General features: G+C 39.2%; 1 protein-coding gene across 1 annotated transcript; it reads left to right on the forward strand.

The window, feature by feature from the left end:
- The first annotated feature begins 10,956 nt into the window (after positions 1-10,956).
- On the forward strand, positions 10,957-11,426 carry LOC120072059. Its single transcript, XM_039024478.1, has 2 exons — positions 10,957-11,159; positions 11,243-11,426. Exons 1-2 carry the CDS (start codon positions 10,957-10,959, stop codon positions 11,424-11,426), a joined length of 387 nt encoding a protein of 128 aa, XP_038880406.1.
- The last annotated feature ends 8,301 nt before the right edge of the window (positions 11,427-19,727 follow it).

Below are 19,727 nucleotides of genomic sequence, written 5' to 3' on the forward strand. Positions count from 1 at the left end.
GTATGATGAGTAGAGTTTTCTTAAACCCATGTACCGGTTAGGCTGTTGCACAACCCTCCCACTACGATGAGGCACTATCAACTCTTGAGAATGATGTGGAGTATTAGTTTCATAAACAACTCTTGTTGATAGACCTGCTCTATCAACAACTCTTGTTGAGGACTTGCTCGATTAACAACACTTGTTGATGCATTTGTCATTTCTCTAGACATTTCTTCTATTACTAGCTTACTGCGAGGTTGATGGTTCTTTATATAATCTTACTTCAGGAAGGTTGCATTTGTCGATACAAACACTTTATCTTCCTGAGGGTGATAAAAGAAACGACCTTTTGTTTCTTTTGGGTAGCCTACAAATAGGCACACTTTTGAATGGTGTTTCAACTTTCTAGGATTTTGTACCAACACATGTGCTGGACAAACCCAAATCCTGAAATGACGCAAATTTCCTTCACGTCCCATCCAGAGCTCGTAAGGTGTTTCAGAAACACTTTTCGAGGGAACTATGTTCAAAATATACACCGTAGTCCCAACTGCGTGTCCCCAAAAAGAATTTGGTAACTGAGCTTAACTCATCATGGAACAAACCATGTCCAACAAGGTTCTGTTTCTCCTTTCTGCCACACCGTTCTGCTGAGGTGTGCCAGGGGCTGTGAGTTGAGACTGAATTTCATGTTCTATCAAATAGTTCTGGAATTCTATGTCCATATACTGACCACCTCGATCTGATCGAAGTGTTTTAATCTTTTTACCTAATTGGTTTTCAATCTCAACCTTATACTCTTTGAACATTTCAAAAGTTTCATACTTTTGGTGTATTAGGTAAACATGCCCATACCTTGAATAATCATCTATAAAACTGATGAAATATTCATACCCTCCTATCGCTCTAACATTTAGAGGCTCACAAAGGTCTGAGTGAATTAGCTCTACGGGTTCTTTAGCTCTAAGAAATTTTCTAGAAAAATATATTTTTGTCATTTTACCCTCGAGATAGGACTCACATGGTGGTAATGAACTGTCTTCCAACTTATTTAGTTGACCGTTCTTAACCAATCTCTCAATGTTGTTGAGTTTTATGTGACTCAGTCTCAAGTACCAAAGATAGGCATTTGGAGAAATCTTCCTCTTCTTATGAGTCCCAAGAGTTTTAAACATCTCTATGTTCAAAACAGCATTGACCTCGGTTGATTTTAACATGTACAAGTTGAAGGATCTCTTACCAAAGAGTTCCATGAGTGTGTTCGGATCGCTCTGATCTCACCGTGACCAAAATACATATTATACATTCAAACGCACAGTTATGCAAAAAAACAGTAATTATCGACATGCTATGAACAAGAAATAAACAAGGGAGAGAGTTGCCATACCAGTTGAAGACAATCTTCAATCTTCGGAACTCAACATAGCGAAAACATCCACGCGATCTACCAACTCCCAGAAGCAGTGTCCACTACAGCAGCACGAACAACTGCACAAGCACGAACGCAACAGGGACGACACCACAAGGAAAGAGCCTCAGGTATCCTGGGAGTGAGAACCAAAGCGTGGTCTTTGGTGAATTTAGTAGAGGAAGGAGGAAGCATAGATCTTGTAGGCGATAAGCAAGTGGGAGGGAAAAAGGCACTATCATATAGCACGATGCTTATCGTTTAGGAGAAACTACACGATCGTGTAGGTTTTACTGAACGATCGTTTAGGAAAAGGTATACGATCGTTTAGCAAACTTGGCACACACTACGATCGTTTAGGTAAGCTATCTGATAATGTAGGAACTAGTGTGCGATCGTTTAGGCGCGAGGTGGACGATCGTTTAGGCAGAGAGTGACTATCGTATAGGCTCTCGAAATGCTTAAGTGATCGATTACTATTCTACTAACACGCGCTCCTCGATTTCTTTTTGGACGACTACAACGAACGATTCAAAATGAAACATTTTCATTTTTATTTCATCGGTTACAATAACCGACGCATTTCCATTAACCCACGTCTGAACGTGATTTTTGGCTTAATTATCATATAATTAACCAATTAATTAATAAGAAATATAATCATATTATATTTTTATCCTATAGTTTGTTATCACATATCTACTATAGTATTTTCTCCTCTACTTGATATAAATCATATTATATCTAATTTCCTCTAAAATAATGTATCTCATACATTTGACCAATTATATCATATATAATTAACCAGTCCAATTATATCATATATAATCGAACTTTCTCTTGTCATTTTGAACATTTCAAATTAACCCAAACACTAGTTCTCGACTTTATCCAAGCTACCCAGGGGACCTAATGGACCTTTGGCTCGAAGTTCCAACTATCCGTGAATAGTTGACTATACTCTCTAGCCATGAGATCTACAATCCGATAACTGTCAGGCATTCCATTAAAGACCAACAACTGAACTCTTCTTACCACAAATATATTTCTATGTCCATCGGATATAACCAATCATTAGTATGATGACCCTTCACAGATGCTCGTAAGTACAGTTGGGCCAAATTACCGTTTTGCCCCTATCTCACTTCTTAAGTACCACTGATTCCTCTAATGAACAATACAACATAGTCCAACTATGTGTGAACACCTCTCGGGCCAAGAGAAGGTGTGTGGCGCCACATCGTCAAGCCCTGGAATCAGCCCTTAAGGGAGCTATCTATCTACTTACCCCTACCTTGGGGAAGGAGTTAATTTCATCTTGTATAGCTAAGTTCTCAGCTCCCAAATCAGACGAATCCCCAAAATGGTAGATTTGAATCGGCGACCTGGCCACTTGCACCCATACAAATCAAAGGACCGCTCTCAATGGCAGGAGTTCCCAACTCACTCAAGATTGAGGTCATGTTACCTATTGTCATCCTAGTGAAGTGAAGTCTGTGAAACTTGCATTCCTATTTCCCTATTTAAGCTAATAACTAGGAGAATCTGACTAGGTATGAAACCCTATGCTAAAAAGGAATAACTCTAAGTGTTGAATAAATGTCCTTCAAAAAGTTTGGAATTTAACTAATGGAAATTTAACTAAGTGCAAGGTTAACACGGAACCAGGCATTTGGTGTTAAACACATAAAATAAAACTAAGTCAAGGACAATCATGTGTGAATTTGTGAAGTTGAATGCATTGCATGAAAGCCGCCCATGCATTGAGAACGCATGAGCAAGAGTAGAGAAAGCGAGAAGTTAAACGCATGGCGCTGGGCAAACAATCATGTAGAAAATGAGCGGCACTACACGATGAGGTAGACGATCATTTAGCAAATGAGCAATGGTACACGATGAGGTAGACGATCTTCTAGTAAGTGAGCGACGCTACAGGATGAGGTAGGCAATCGTGTAGGTGGGCGTTGGACGATTGTGTAGCAATGCATGGAGCTAAGCGATGTGCTAGACGATTGTGAAGATGTACGCGGTGTTAAACGATGAGAAATGACGCGTTAGACAATCGGGCTATACAATAGGCAAAGTACTACACGATCAGTGTAAGCGCTAGACGATAAGCATAGAAGCTGGACGATAGCACTAGACGATAGCGTTAAGCATTAAGCGATGTGCGGGTGTTAATCGATGGACTACACGATGGCGCTACGCAATGGGCGTAGGTGCTAGATGATAGCCGTGTTGCACTAGGCAATGAGCAGATATGCTACACGATAGGTGGAATACTAAGTGTGGGTGGTTGGACGATAGACGCAGGCGCTGGGAAATGGACGTAAGCATATAGTGATGCGTTGGAAGATAAGGCCGTCAGCACTAAATGATGGAGTAAACAATGCGCGCGTAGCTAAGTGATAGGCTCTAAGATCGAGATTAATTATAAACGATTAACTACACGAATGGCTGTTGAAGCTAAAGCATAGAAGAAAGAACTAAACGATGGATCGTGCTGAAGAACTGGCATTATCAAGTTTGGATGAGCTGATCAGGAAAAACCAAATGGGCTGTAACAACCCCAAATTTGTATGCATACACTACAGGAAATTAAATGTCAAATGCTTAAGCAGGACGAAATTTATTTAAAGGGATGGTAAATGTAATCCCTAACCCTAATTTAGAAAAGTAGGAAAACAAATAAAAATTTAATTATAGAATGAAAAATATATAAACTAATAGGAAGAAATCGGGTGAGAAATTTAAGAATTGGAAAATAAGAAATTATTAATTATCCAAAAATAATGAAAAGGTAGAATTCAGGAGGAATTAATAGAAGTTGACGCTAGCTATTCAGAGACAAAGGGCAGTAGATAACTTTTGTTGGCACTGCTCATTGAAACAATTGAGAGGTGAATTAATTTGCCCATATACTCTTAAAATTTGAAAGAGTTAAAAAGGGGAAGTGGAATCCACAAGTAGTGAAGGCAACCCAGCGCGTGAAAAATTAGCGAGAGCGAGAGTGGAGAGAAAATTGGAGAGAGCGAGAGTAAAGAGAGCGAGATTCTCAGCGTGGATTATGCGTTGAATTTGCCACGATCTTATAGATACATTGGAGAACCCTAAAATTGAATACAAACAAAGTTGAGAACGTAAGGGCAAACGTTAGCCAAAATTAGTTGTCTTATTAAGAGAAATTCTTAAACCTAAGTAATTTTAAAGAAGCCATTTGTAGGATGAGTTGTCACACAGAGAAGAGCTGGAAACGGCTATAAATAGGAGGCTTTGGGCTGGAAGTTAGACTCAAACAAAACTCAGTAGTAAAAATCATGTGAAAATGGTGAAGTAATTCTGTTAGTTTGAAGGAAGAAACGCAAGGGAAGTACTGCCCAAATTTCCTTCTAATTTAAGAAGGAAAGCTCTACTGATTAAACCATAAGGAATAATTAGAATCGCAGTCAAGGTAAGTAGTTTATCTCACCCTCTCTTTAAGTGTTTCATGGTAGTGTACCTTTAATATATTGCATAATTATGTTATTGTTATGTTGCATTACATGTTTAAAATACGTTTATCGATAAGAGACCTCATGCATTATGTTTGTTAATAAGATTAAATTTTAATTAGATAAAGGTTATGCTTCTAGGGCTAGCAAGGCATGTATGGTTGCACCCCTCTAGACCCAATTCTATGTCATGTTTATGCTAGGGACTAACAGGGTATGTATGGTTGCACCCCTCTAGACCCAATTCTATGTCAAGTTTATGCTAGGGACTAACAGGGTATGTATGGTTGCACCCCTCTAGACCCAATTCTATGTCAAGTTTATGCTAAGGACTAACAGGGTATGTATGGTTGCACCCCTCTAGTCCAATCTTACGTTTATGTTAACGGTTGATGTTGGATGCGACTCTGGCCCTACTGACTGCATGACCCCCTAATCATCAGATGGGTTAGTTTTCGCCTAAGTCCTCATCTTCCTATCAGGGTGGAGAAATTTACGTTAGAAGCATAACCGGCCACCACATGTTATTATATGTTTTCGGTCCCAATCATACGTTTTCAGGACATGTTGCATGTGATTGTGCATTTGATCACTACCCTATGTGAGAACTACTTACTGGGTATATTATATACTCATCCTATTTTTACAGACTTTGTAGGTAAGGACACAACGTAGGTGGCAGAACTGGACGTCACTTAAATGGCCAACCATCAAACTCACTATTATAGGCATATGCATTTTTGTATCACTACGCTAGTGTTTTATGAATCTTGGTGATTTGTAAAATAAACTTTTTATATAGTTTTCTACCTAATTAATAAAATCTTAGATATGTTCTTTTGAGATTTTTACCAAAACTCATCTCATAATAGAAAAAGTCTAAGCATGCATGTCGTAGCGGTCGAACCATAATATGTAAGGATACGGTCGTTACAAATGGCTTTATCGACGAAATTATGAAACAGAGATAGTAGGAGCTGGACGAATAAATATTCATGCAAAGTGAGTTAGATGCATGAAGAAACATATTAAATAAGAGGTGGATAAGGCTGGGCATTGGCAGAATGAAAGGAATACGCCTAGATGTGATCAAATGAGGAGGTGTCGGGTAAAGAAGAAGGGTAAGATGCCTAAAAATGAGCATAACGCTTCACTTTAACCCACAAAGCATTTAAGTTCATAAAGACCACTAATAAAGGAGTACGTAAGAGACATTCGTGTGTTGAACGAAGAAAAAGAGGCGCTAATCGGATGAAAGTCAGAACAGAGGCACTGAAGGAAGCTGAGTGTACGGACATACACCTAGGCTAAATTCAAACGAGAAGTTATTCCAGACTACTTGAGAAAATCAGTTGATTTTTTGGACCAAAAGTTTTTAAATTGAATGTAGATTTGGTGTGAGGGTTGCCTTGATGAAATTCTAACTCTAAGGCTGTCAAATTCAAGGAAAACCGAGAGGTGCTCACCAATGGGGAAACAGTCGAGCCAGGGGGAGTGAACTCAAGACTCCGAACTATCACCAAGGAATTTCAAGGCGAAACTCTAAGGTAAACTAGTTAAGACATTTTCACACATTTTTGAGTAAGAAATGTCTTGAGATAAGGCTTGGAAGAGTGGGTAATCTAAGCTTAAAGTTAAATCTGAAATAGGATCTAGCAGAAGAGTAAGGGAAACCGGGTGAACTGGGAGGAAAAAGAAATCTCAGCAGGTCACTGTGAGTGGTCTCTTCTTTTACTCTTTTAAGCATATTTAGAATTAATATGTTTTAGTTTAGATTATGAGATGAATATGTGGTTGGGATGGTCAGAGGGTCTATGGACCTAGAACCTGAGCTCAAAATAGATCCTTACAGGATGGTCAAGGGACCAAAGAGTCTAGTTCCTGAGCTTGTGGGAAGAAAAAAAACCTTGAATGGGATGGTCAGAGGGTCGACGGGCCTAGCTTCTGAGCCCATGAAAGGAAGAACTATGTGCACATAGGTTAATGAATATTTTTAGATGTGAAATGTTAACTATCTACCGTGTGTGTATGTATATTTGTGAAAACCATCATGGAATGATGGAGGTTTGCATTGGAACCTCTTCATATAATGCTTATGATCTAAAAAAGACTTGTATTTATGATTCCACTAACTGAGCTTTGTAAAGCTCATGGTTTGTTTTCCGTGTTTTTCTCGCAGGTAGCAGAAGAGTCCAGGTTGCAAAGTTGTTCAAGGTCTGTCATAAGTTTAAAAATAGTACTAAAAGAGATTTGTAGTCAGGGTAGTGCCACACTAGTAAATGTAATTTAAATTTGTAAACTAGTTTCCTAAATAAAGCATGTGTAACCATTTGTTCCATTAAGATTTTGCGCTGTTGTAGTAAATAATGTTAAAGAGAAAAACTAGTAAGGTAATGTCAATAGTTTTCATGAAAGAGTAGCATCAGTTAACATCACACCATCTCTTAGGTAAGAATTGAAATTAGAGAGAGGGTCGTGACAGTTGCTATCAGAGCATAAGATTTAGGGAAAGGGTAAACTAGGGAAATGCATAGTGATACTATATTATGTCTAAATGTATAGTGTATTATAGGAATCATGCCTTGTGGCAAACTGTGCAAGCAACCAATGGGGACTCAAGATGCTACCTCAAAAGCAACAGGAGAAGATGATAACTTGTAGAAATACAAGTTATTTATACCGTTTTATTTAGATATTGCGGCTAAAAGAAAGAAAAGTTGCATCGATAGTATTGAAATTGGCTAAGAAATGCGAGAATTACAAATTGTTGTCAATACACCCACTGACACCATTGCGATGGTAGAAAAGAATATTTCAATTCTGTTTTGCAGGAAATCAAGTCACCGCATGCGTTCATGGCTCAAAGATAAAATGAACAATGCATCTACGTCGCATTGCGCCCATCAACAAGAATGAAGAGACGATCAACGCAATGACGGTGCATGCGACAGTCGATCAAGAGCTTAGCGTTCAATGCAAATTCAACCGCATGCGGTAATAAAAACCAACACCGCATGCAGTGTGTTGTTTCAAAACAACATCCCTACAAAAATGAAAGATCTCGAGAGTTTCACATTGCCCTGCTCAATAGGGGGAAAGAAGGTTGGAAATACGTTGTGTGATTTGGGGGTGAGCATAAACGTAATGCCCTTTTCAATCTTCAAAAAGTTGAATATTAGCAATGCAAGACCAACCACAATTACATTGCGGTTGGCCGATAGATCAATAACGCATCCCGAGGGAAAAATAGAGGATGTACTTGTGCAAGTAGATAAGTTTGTCTTCCCTGTTAACTTTATCATGTTAGATTATGAAGCTGACAGAAAGGTGCCTATCATCTTGGGTCGCCCATTTCTTGCAACAGGGTGAGCACTGATCGATGTACAGAAGGGAGAACTTACCATCAGGGTCGACGATCAGCAAGTTAATTTCAACGTTCTCAATGCGTTGAAATACCCGAATGATATAGATAATTGTCAATATGTTGAGGAATTACAGGAAGAACATTGGCACGAGCCCCTAGAAGAGTTAGAGGAAGAAGATTTTAGGATCCGCGCAATGTGGGAGGAGAATTGTGCGGCAATTCAAATTGAGTCAAATTTTGAAACAATCAATTTATCTAAACGAACAACGCAACGCACGAAGCCAACCTTAGAATAACCACCCATGTTAGAGTTGAAGCCGTTTTCTGTGCACCTCAAGTATATTTATTTAGGAGCAACAATACTTTATCGGTTATTATATCTACCTCGCTAAGTAAGGAGAAGGAGGACGCACTTATCTAGATCTTGAAAAACAACGCAAAAGCCTTGGAATGGACCTTAGCGGATATTCAAGGGATCAGTCCTTCGTATTGCATGCACAAGATTCGTCTTGAGGAAGGAAAAACGGGATCTATAGAGAGGCAACGCCATTTGAACCCTGCCATGAGGGAGGTTGTGAAGAAATAAATAGTGAAGTGGTTGGATACAGGCGTCATTTACCCTATATCAGATAGCAGCTGGGTGAGCCTGGTGCAGTGCGTTCCGAAGAAAGAGGGAATGACAGTCGTCACTAACAGTAAGAATGAGTTAATTCCCACAAGGACAACTATGGGGTGGAGAATATGTATGGACTACCGCAAATTAAATATGGCCACTAAAAAGGACCACTTTCCACTCCCGTTTATTGATCAGATGTTAGACCGACTTGCTGGGAAGGAATTCTTCTGTTTTCTTGACGGCTACTCAGGGTACAACCGAATTGCGATTGTGTTGGAAGATCAAGATAAGACAACTTTCACATGTCCATTTGGCACATTCTCATTCCGTCGCATGCCGTTTGGATTCTGTAATGCACCAGGTACCTTCCAAAGGTGCATGATGGCAATATTTTCAAATTTCTTGGAGGAGTCAGTTGAGGTATTTATGGATGATTTCTCAGTTTTTGGCAATACTTACGACTCTTGTTTATCTAATCTTCAGAAAGTCTTGAAGAGATGTGTGGAAACTAATATTGTTCTGAACTGGGAGAAGTGCCACTTCATGGTTGAAGAAGGAATTGTGCTAGGTCACAAAATATAGAAGGCAGGATTAAAAGTTGATCAAGCAAAAATCGACGCAATTTCCAAGCTACCACCACCAGTAAATGTGAAAACGCTTAAGAGTTTTCTGGGACATGCAGGGTTTTATCGAAGATTTATCCACAACTTTTCTCAGATCGCAAGGCCCTAAGTGCGCTCCTTGAGGCTGACCGCGAGTATGATTTTGATGATGCGTGCCCTGAAGCATTCCACACACTGAAAAACACACTCATCACCGCACCTATTCTGATTGAGCCGGATTGGACACAACCGTTTGCGTTGATGTGTGATGCTAGTGGATATGCAGTGGGTGCAGTCTTGAGTTAGCGCAAGGACAAGGTATTGCATCCTATCTATTATGCTAGTAAAACATTGAATGATGCGCAGGAAAACTGTACAGCCATAGAGAAAGAAATGCTTGCAGTGGTCTTTGCACTGGAGAAATTTCGATAGTATTTGATTGGAACAAATGTTGTGGTGTATACTGATCATTCTGCGATCAAGTATCTTATGGCAAAGAAGGATTCGAAGCCGAGACTGATACGGTGGGTGTTACTTCTGCAAGAATTTGACCTAGAAATTAAGACCGGAAAGGCACCGAGAACCAAGTCGCAGACATCTGTCAAGATTAGAAAATTGCAAGGTTTAGGAGAAAGACAAAGACATTGAAGAAAGATTCCCTGATGAGCTATTGATGTCGGTATGCGGACATTGTAAACTTCATCGTTTGTGGCCAAGTACCAGAGGACTACACATACCAATAGAAGAAGAAGCTGAGACATGACGTTAAGTTTTATTTCTGGGATGATCCCTTCCTGTATCGACTTGGACCTGATCACATTTTGCGTCGATGCATTCCTGAGCATGAGGACAAGCACATCTTGGAGCTTTGTCATGAGTCTCCTTATGGAGAACATTTTGGGCGGTAGTGGACCACTGCAAAAGTCCTACACAGTGGCTATTTCTGGCCAACACTATTCAAGGACGCCCATGCCCATGTTGTGTAGTGTGATAGATGCCAAAAGAAGGGGAACATGTCCAGAAGAAATGAAATGCCGTTGACGTCAATCTTGGAAATCGAATTATTTGATGTATGGGGAATCGACTTTATGGGCCCATTTCCACCCTCAGAAGGTCATCAATACATCCTGGTCGCGATTGACTATGTATCGAAGTGGGTTAAGGCCATCGCATGTGCTAAAAATGATGCGGTCACGGTGGTGAAGTTTCTCAAGAAGAATATCTTTACCCGATATGGGACGCCCCGGGCCTTAATCAGCGATGAGGGCTCACATTTCATCAACCGCATCATCACCAACCTGTTGACTAAGTTTAATGTCAGCCACAGAGTTGCAACTACTTATCACCCACAAACCAATGGGCAAGCAGAGATTTCTAACAGAGAGATCAAAATTATCTTGGAAAAGGTAGTTAGTACCTCCAGGAAGGATTGGTCACCCAAGCTCAATGAAGCACTGTGGGCATATAGGACTGCCTTCAAAACTCTAATTGGCATGTCCCCATATGCTCTGGTCTTTGGAAAAGCTTGTCATATGCCTCTCGAGTTGGAACACAAGGCAATGTGGGCATACAAAAAGCTGAACTTTGATCTAGCAAGTGCGGGGAAAGTCCAGATGTTGCAATTGAACCAGCTAGTCGAATGGAAAATGAACGCCTATGGAAATGCCAAGTTCTATAAGGAGAGAACCAAGAAATGGCATGATGACCGCGTAAACAACCGGACATTCTTCAATGGTCAACAGGTACTTCTGTTTAATGCGCGTTTGCAATTATTTCCAGGGAAGTTGAAGTCCCTCTGGTCTGGGCATTCCACATCAAGACCATCTTTCCCCATGGCGCAGTGGAGCTAACAACTGAAAATGGGAGCAACACATTTAAAGTCAATGGTCAACGAATTAAGCCCTACCTTGGGGGTGATGTGGATCGACGCATGGAAACCATCGACTTAGGCAAGCAGGATTAACCCCTTGCAGGGGATGCTATTATGGTAACTCTGAAAAAAAAATTTCAATCAGCATCCCTATATTTATGTTTAATTGCTTTCTTTACAGCTTTCATTTAATGATTTCCAAATTGTGTTATTTACTGTTTATTAGAATTAGCCCTTACTGCTTTCAATTTAATTCAATTGTGTAATTCCATGTCATGTTTAATTTCTTTATTGATATGTAGTAGTAGCGATGTTCTTAAAATTTTTGTGAATGACGGAATAAGACAATGAACACCACAAAGTCTTCTCGACTTATGTCATTGATGAATGAAAAAAAAGGAAAAATAAAAATTGGTATGCATTGCGATGATGGGTGCATTGCGCTGAGGGGTGTGTTGCGCACATATGCATTTTTCGCCCGTCCTTAGCGAAAACGCACTATGTTGAGGTAGTGTTGTGCCAATAGAAATACAGTGCGCCCGTCCTCCAGAAATGCGTTGAGTTGGGGGGTGTGCTGCGATGGTACATGCGTTGTTCCTCGTCCTCTGCAATTATCCATTTGTGTTAATGGAAGCATGGTGTTAATTTTTAATCGTGCACCCGTCTGAATCAAATACAAAAGATAATTTCATTCATTATTTTTCTATGTATAGAAGCTAATTCTTTGATTCTTTGTACATGCTAAAATTTTGTCTTGCGTTATTTGTAATTCCTTGTATACTTAGTTAATTTTTAATACAACTGAGTAGCAATTCTTTCCGTATGCCTTAGCCTCTTCATTATCATCATTTGTCAATTAATGCGATATTCTTTATCTTTTACTTTGTGTTATTCATTGCGCTGCCATGATGACTAATATGCTTACACAACATTTCCCACACTTTGTATTTTCTGACTAACACTTAATTAATTCGTAGCTATAGCACTACGTTACCTTTCATCCTTCAAAATTATGCTCAAACCTTTTTTTCAAAATTTTGTCTAAGTGTTTGTCTATTCTATCCAAACAACGCAATGAGGACCTTGCACATCTCTAAATTTGGGGGTGGGGAAAGTCTGAGCAGATGTGATCAAGTAGATGCGGTCATTAAGAAAATGTGTTCATTTCCAAAAAAATAAAAAAAAATTATATTTTCGTACAAACTCCAATGTCAGCGCAAGGGAAATAAAAATTCCCAACCTAATAAGAGTTAGTCGTGAAAGGAACCTGTTCGTAGTTGGATGTTCGCATGACACCCGTGGGAGCAAGCCAAAACGAAGGTGGGTTTCCAAGAACGACGCAACATGAAAAGAGAAAAATGAAAAAAAAATATTAATAAAAGAGTATGAGAGATAACTCCTCTGGCCAGCAAAAGTTAAACTTAGCTGAAAATAAAAAGTTAAAGTTGAGATTGGCACACAACCGTTGTTGGATATTCGCATGACACCCGTGGGAACAAGCCAAAACGAAGGGTGTAACCATGATCAACAATCTCTAATAAATGATGCAAATTTGACCTCCGCATCCGGATGCACCAAGTTGTTTTTACAAGAAGAAGTAAACATTCTTTTCAAAGCTAGAAAGGAATTTTTTAGCAGAGATTTGTTGTATAGAAGAATAAAATAGGGCTTTGTTATGAATTTTCAAGGATAGAAAGAAATTGCACTATTAAGTAATGTTGCCTAGGTGGAGCATTCGAAGCAACCAATCGACGCAAAATCTAGGATAAGAATTGAACAATATTGCCTTAGTAAAAGATATGCTTGAGGACAAACATATATCTAAATTTGGGGGAGTGATAATTTGTAGAAATATAAGTTATTTATACCGTTTTATTTAAATATTGTGGCTGAAAGAAAGAAAAGTTGTGTCGATAGTATGAAAATTGGCAAAGAAATGCGAGAACTACAAATTGTCGTCAATACACCCATTGACACCATTGCGATCGTAGAAAAGAATGTTCCAGTTCTGTTTTGCAGGGAATCAAGTCACCGCATGCGTTCATGGCTCAAAGATAAAATGAACAACGCATCTATGTCGCATTGCGCCCGTCAATCAAGAATGAAAAGACGATCAATGCAATGACGGCGCATGCGACAGTCGATCAAGAGCTTAGCGTTCAATGCAAATTCAATCGCATGCGGTAATAAAAAACAACACCGCATGTAGGCGATAGATCGAAGATGTAAAGAGCAACACGATTACGGAGGATTCAGATGCGTGTACAGCTGTCAGTTGTGCATTTCTGACGGGATTGATTGCGTAACAGAAGAAATATTCACTCCACCATTTCAGGAACTACCTTAACAATAAACTGGGGTCCACACTACAAAGAGTCAAAGTTTCACCTATAAATAGTCTCTGCAATTCCATTGAAAGATATACTCGATACAGGAATACTTGATACTTGAATACTGGAATACATAGAAACGTGTATATACTGATCTGAGAGAGAGACTGGTCTGAAGCGATTTCCAGAGAAGATCCAGGATAATCAAGAGACAAGGCCGAGAGGTGAGTCTCCGAGCAAAGAATCCTTTCAATCCCCGTCGTTGAAGCTCTGTACAAAGGTCACTTCAACCAGAAGAGCAAGCCTGAGAGGTAAGCTCTCCTCTCAATCCATTCCTCACACCGGCAAGCATAACCTCCATCCAAATCTGTGTCAAGACATTGACACTCTTCTGTATTTGTTTCTATCTCTATTTTAGCACTTGTATTCATCTTCTTAATTTTTCATTCACACCATGTATCGAATGCTTAATCTTAGTATTAATTGTTATGAACATTTCCATTATCATCTCTCTGTCTATTTCCGTTCATCCACGATTCACTTTCTCCATGATGTTTTCTTAATTCCCTGAGTAATTAGTAAGAATTAAGCAAGTAAATTAATCTATGTTAAGAAATAATTATGTTTAGCTAAAGCATGCTAGATGGCATCTTCACCTGTGAGAGCAGAAGTGAAGATGTTATTCCGCCTATCGAGAGAGGGTTGGATGAATGTGTTAACTAAGCGAGAAGTACTTCCAGAGATGGAAGCAACCTTGCGTTCATTACATTCATCCCTATTCAACATAGAGATATGGGAACACGGCCGATCACCGAGAGGTGTACACCAAGGGAAAGCGGAACCTTAGTTATATTTTTAACGCAATTAACAAACTTGCGATGTTTTTATTATTATTCTTTCTATTTCTGATTCATCCATAAAGACTTGCCATCGCATACCACGATCCTTTTTAAAACTTCATAGTCAGTCTCGAACTCAGTATCATGTATCATGTATCTTGTACCTTATATCATAATAGTTTAGGATTTTACTTTTCAACGCACTTTTATTTTATTAACGCAATTTAATTTTACCGCACTTTAGATTCCTGTATAAACACCAATTCTTTATTAATTGTATTAATCAGTCGAATGTATAAAAAAAGTAACACATTAACGAAAAAAATCCCTATATTCGACCTCAGATTATTCTGAGAAACTTGCGTTGGAATTATACTTGGTTTCAGTGCAAGGAAACTTGTGACACGCATTACTCTATCGCATACTACAAGCATATTATTAACAACGCATATATTTAGAAGTAGTATCGCATAAAGTGTGCATGAGCAATAACATAGCATAAGATTCCTTTATGTCACCAAGTTTATGTCTTTAACGCATATACTTGTTCATTCTTTCATATTCATATTTGTTCACATGCTGTAAAGATATAAAAACCCCGTGTCAAGTTTATGGCACAATGCAGTACAGTACATAATTCAATTACCAAGTTAACAGAAGACCAAGGTGGGTCAAGTCATCCGCAAGTAGTAGCGGGAGGTGACAAGAAAATGATGGAAAAATTTGCTCGATATTTGGCCGAGAGCTTAGGAGGTGTGTCAGTAGACCCCGAGAAACGGTTTGGTATTGAATGGTTGAAAGCATTAGGAGCCTCAACCTTTGAACGAACAACAAACCCAGCAGATGTAGAAGCTTGGTTCGTGATGGTAGAAAAATGTTTCAGGGTGATGTGATGCCCTGAAGATAGAAAGATAGCACTAGCCACTTTCCTATTCAAGAAAAGAGCTAAGGATTGGTGACGGGTATTTGAAAATAGAAGAAGGGGAAAGGAAGAGGTTACTTGGGAGGAATTTGGAAAATCCTTCCATGAACAATTCTATCCCCAAACATTCCGCGATGCAAAGCAAAATGAATTTCTTAAACTCGTACAAGGCTCATTATTAGTAGTTGAGTATGAAAAAAAGTATACCGAACTTAGCAAATATGCCACCAGCATAATACTAGACGAAACCGAAAGGTGTAGAAGATTTGAGGAAGGGCTACGAGCTGAGATACGAACACATATAACTGCCAACATGGAAAGGAAAGAATTTCCAAAATTAGTGGAAACAACGTTACGTGTAAAGGCTAGCCTAAGCGCACCAACAGAAATAGAATCCGAGGGGTGGAGAGTAAAGAGTCAGAAATTCTCCTTGGGGGTTCTAAATAAAAAGATAAGTAAGACTAATTTCGGGAAGTAGAAAACAAAAATGGTGTTAGATTTTATGTCCTAAAACTCGTAGTTTGTAAATTCATAAACATATTCTGTTTTGTTTTTCAATAAAATTGATTGAAATTGTAATCTTGAATCTAATAAACTAAGGTTCTGAGGCTATTTAATGTAGTTTGAACTTTATGTAGTGACATAAATGTGGATCAAGTTCAAATATATAGCCAAAATGGTCTATAGTATATGAATAAGGTTGGGCGCCTTATTCTGGGGACACTATGGATGCTGTCTCTTATACACATCTAGATGTGTATAAGAGACAGCACTATGGATGCGGCCCATTTTGTAGTTAGTACAAACGATGTGATCCTGAATCGTTCATATAGAGATATGTGAGTGGGGGCATCCAATGCAATGAGTTTGCATAAGACCGAAGCATGAAATAGTCACTTTTTACGTTATAAATGTCGTTTTATGTATAAAACTGACTATTTCGTTAATTGATAACCTAGGTAACTTAATCTTAATCCTGAGCTAACTATGAACTCCTGTTCACTCGGAATTATCCTTAGATCTGCATAGGTCAGGGCAGCTCATCATCGCTGGGCCAATAAGCCTCCCATTTCAGGGGTAAGATCGAGTGGATAGCTCGAAACATAGGGTGCAAGACGAAATTCACTCCTACCCGTTAAAGGGATAATAGATAGGTTATTCCCTTTAGTACTGAATCCAGGTCTTGAACAAGGGGCCCCACCCTCTCCTTGGCCCGAGAGGGATTCGGTTTATAGGTTGAACCTTAAACCAATTGTTCATTAAAGGATCAGTAGAACTTAAGGAACAAGATGTAGTCTCGGGGGTAAAACGGTTTTTATGACCCAGTCAAGATTACGAACAACCTGTGAAGGATTAGCTTACTAAACATGGTTATAGCAAATGGACACAAATATATCTATAGTGAGGGGAGTGCAACTACGGGACTATAGTGGAATGACCCATTAGTTAACGAATGTTGATTATTTTCGTCTAAAAGAGTTTTAGCCAACTAATTTCGGATCGTTGAAGCCTAAGATCTATATGTTCATTAGGTTTCCCTACTAGCTTATATGGAATAAACTTAGAACAGTATGATAGAATAATTCAAATTGTTCGAATTAGGTGAAACAAGTATATGTGATATAGTGGTCGGGTTTTTCAGTTTAGAGATACAGCTTTAATATTTAAATGTGATTTAAATATCAAGAATATGAATACGTTCATATTCAGAAGCTCAGAAATAATGGAAATGGTCAAAGATGTAAAAAGTCAAACTTTGACCGACCTTATATTCAAATGTGATTTGAATTTCGAGAAAATGAATGTGGGTTCATGCTCGGGAGGTCAAAATTAGTCAACACGGAAAAAATCATAAAAAGTCAAAATGTTGCCTTTTGGGTCAAAGTTTGACTTTGAAAATGACTATTTTGCCCTTTGACTAAAGTTAGTGGGAAAATACAAACTTTTGTTGGATACTGCCACTAACAAAATAATGGGCTAGGTGTTGGCTTATAGTGGAAACATTAAGCCCACTAAGATAATAGATTATAAGTGTTTGGTTTTTATGGATTTGTTTCATGCAATTGTTGCATGATTTTTTCTATAAATTGGGCTTTCATTTTGAATGAAAAAACTTTTGACATTTTGCATCTCTTTCTCTCTCTCGTTTTGGGCTGAAAAAAGGAGAACCCAAAAACCAAAAAGGAAAATCCATTTTTTTCCATCTCTTTCTCTCTCTCGTTTTCTTCATCCACCGGGTCCCACAACCTGGTTCTGAGTCTAGAGGATAGTAGGTCAACTCTAGTGGTGGTCCGTTCGTGTTTGGGTCGAGATTCAGCGAGGAAAGGCGGGTTTCGGGAGCTTCAAAGGTTGTTTCCTATCCACTTTTATTTACTATTTTTTCCTCCTTTTGCATGCTTATTTCTTTTAAATTAAAGGCAATTAGAGTGTAATTAGGTCCTTTTTCCGTTGCGTATGTCTTGTGTTCCATCATGTGGTATCAGAGCATGCTTTAATTACGCTCAATTGCTTTTGGTGGGTGTTTTTTTCCTTTCTATTCAAGTGTTGAATGAAATGTGGACTAAAGTGGATTTATTATGATTTTGGCATTGTTTTTTCTTTAAATTTCTTATGGAAATTTGTAAGGGTCTGTAAATTTGTTGGAGTCATTAGGGTTGAAATTAGGTTGTAATTTCTTGATTCCGGGAGAGAGAACAACAGCAAAATTGAAGAAAAATGCATCACAGACCAAAATTCTGCTCCCAAACCCGAGACAAGCTCCCAGACCTGACCGCAGCCCGAGATCCGACCTGGTTCGGAAAAGCCTCACGCATGCCAGCTGTCGACGAAGTGCTCTGGCCCATTTTGCAACCCGACCCGGTTTCGCCGCCTGCTCCATCTAACTTGGTTCGAAACTACTCCGCGCGCCTGTGCGCCGCCCGCTCCGTTTTTGTTGACCCGCGATTTTCGTTTGACCGCACCAGCGAACGTTGACCAGTGGTCCAGACGGTCTGGACTAGTATGTTTACCTGGTTGAGCCGGTTTGACCTCTTTAACTTGGTTTTGGAGTTTTTGGGCCAGTTCGGGAGTTTTTGGGCAGGTTCGAGTGGTTTCTGAGTGGTTCCAGATGGTTCAAAGTGTTTGAAGCCAATTCCGGGAAGCTGGTTGCTGATTTTTGTAATAAATTAGTTATTTGTTTGTTTTTAATGCCAGAATTGGTCCACTTTAGTGTTGTTTACCTATTATGCATGTGATGTATAATGTGTTTTGATTATATGTGCATATAGTATGCCATAGAGTTTTAAAACTCCACCATAGGAAAAGCATATGACATGCATTTGTTATATCTTATAAGTGCGTCGCACATGATTTCAAATGACAATGACCAGTCCGACGCAATCAGCACGAGTGCAGTAATCAGCACATCTTTTAAAATCTAAATGCATTGAGGCAGTTGTTGTCGAATTCAAATTTTTTATCAACCTCTAGCAATGCACTCAGTGGTCGTGCTATCTTAGAAAAGTCCTTGACAAATCGTTTATAGAATCCAGCATGCCCCAAGAAGCTTCGCACAGCCTTCACATTGGTTGGAGGTGGAAGTATTTCAATTGTGTCGATCTTTGCTTTGTCCACCTCCAACCCCTCCAAGGAAACCTTATGCCCCAACAGATGCCTTCCTTAACCATGAAATGACATTTTTCCCAATTGAGCACCAGGTTTGTTTCCTCACTTCTCTTCAGAATCTTCTCTAGGTTGGCTAGGCAGACTTCATAAGTGTTCCCATAAATATTTCTACAAAATCCTCGAGATAATCTGAAAAGATTGCCATCATGCACCTTTGGAACATGCTTGGCACATTGCAGAGGCCAAACGACATGCGACGAAAAGCGAATGTTCCATATGCGTAGGTGAATTTTGTCTTTTCTTGATCTTCAAGAGCTATCATGATTTGATTGTATTCGGCATAGCCATCCAAGAAGCAGTAAAAATCATTCCCTACTAGTCGGTCTAGAATTTGATCGATGAATGGTAGAGGGAAATGATCTTTCTTTGCGGCCGCATTCAACTTACAGTAGTCCATGCATATGCGCCATCCAGTGATGGTCCTTTATGGTATTAATTCGTTGTTCTCATTTGGGACTACCGCCATTCCGCCCTTCTTCGACACACATTGCACAGGCTGACCCACGTGCTATCTGCTATGGGATAGATAATGCCCGCATCCAGCCATTTGATAATCTCCTTCTTGACGACCTCTTTCATCGCAGGGTTGAGTCTGAGTTAATTTTCAATTGTTGCTTTGTGGTCATCTTCAAGATGAATG

The sequence above is a fragment of the Benincasa hispida genome, chromosome 2 (assembly GCF_009727055.1).
Source record: "Benincasa hispida cultivar B227 chromosome 2, ASM972705v1, whole genome shotgun sequence".
Lineage (NCBI taxonomy): Eukaryota > Viridiplantae > Streptophyta > Magnoliopsida > Cucurbitales > Cucurbitaceae > Benincasa > Benincasa hispida.

What these genes read in the sequence shown, in the direction of transcription:
- LOC120072059 (XM_039024478.1), top strand. Translation starts at nt 10,957, where the DNA reads ATGTCCCCATATGCTCTGGTCTTTGGAAAAGCTTGTCATATGCCTCTC. An exon ending in AAGGAGAGAACCAAGAAATG is followed by an intron (nt 11,160 to 11,242) that starts GCATGATGACCG and finishes AATTATTTCCAG; the next exon opens with GGAAGTTGAAGTCCCTCTGG.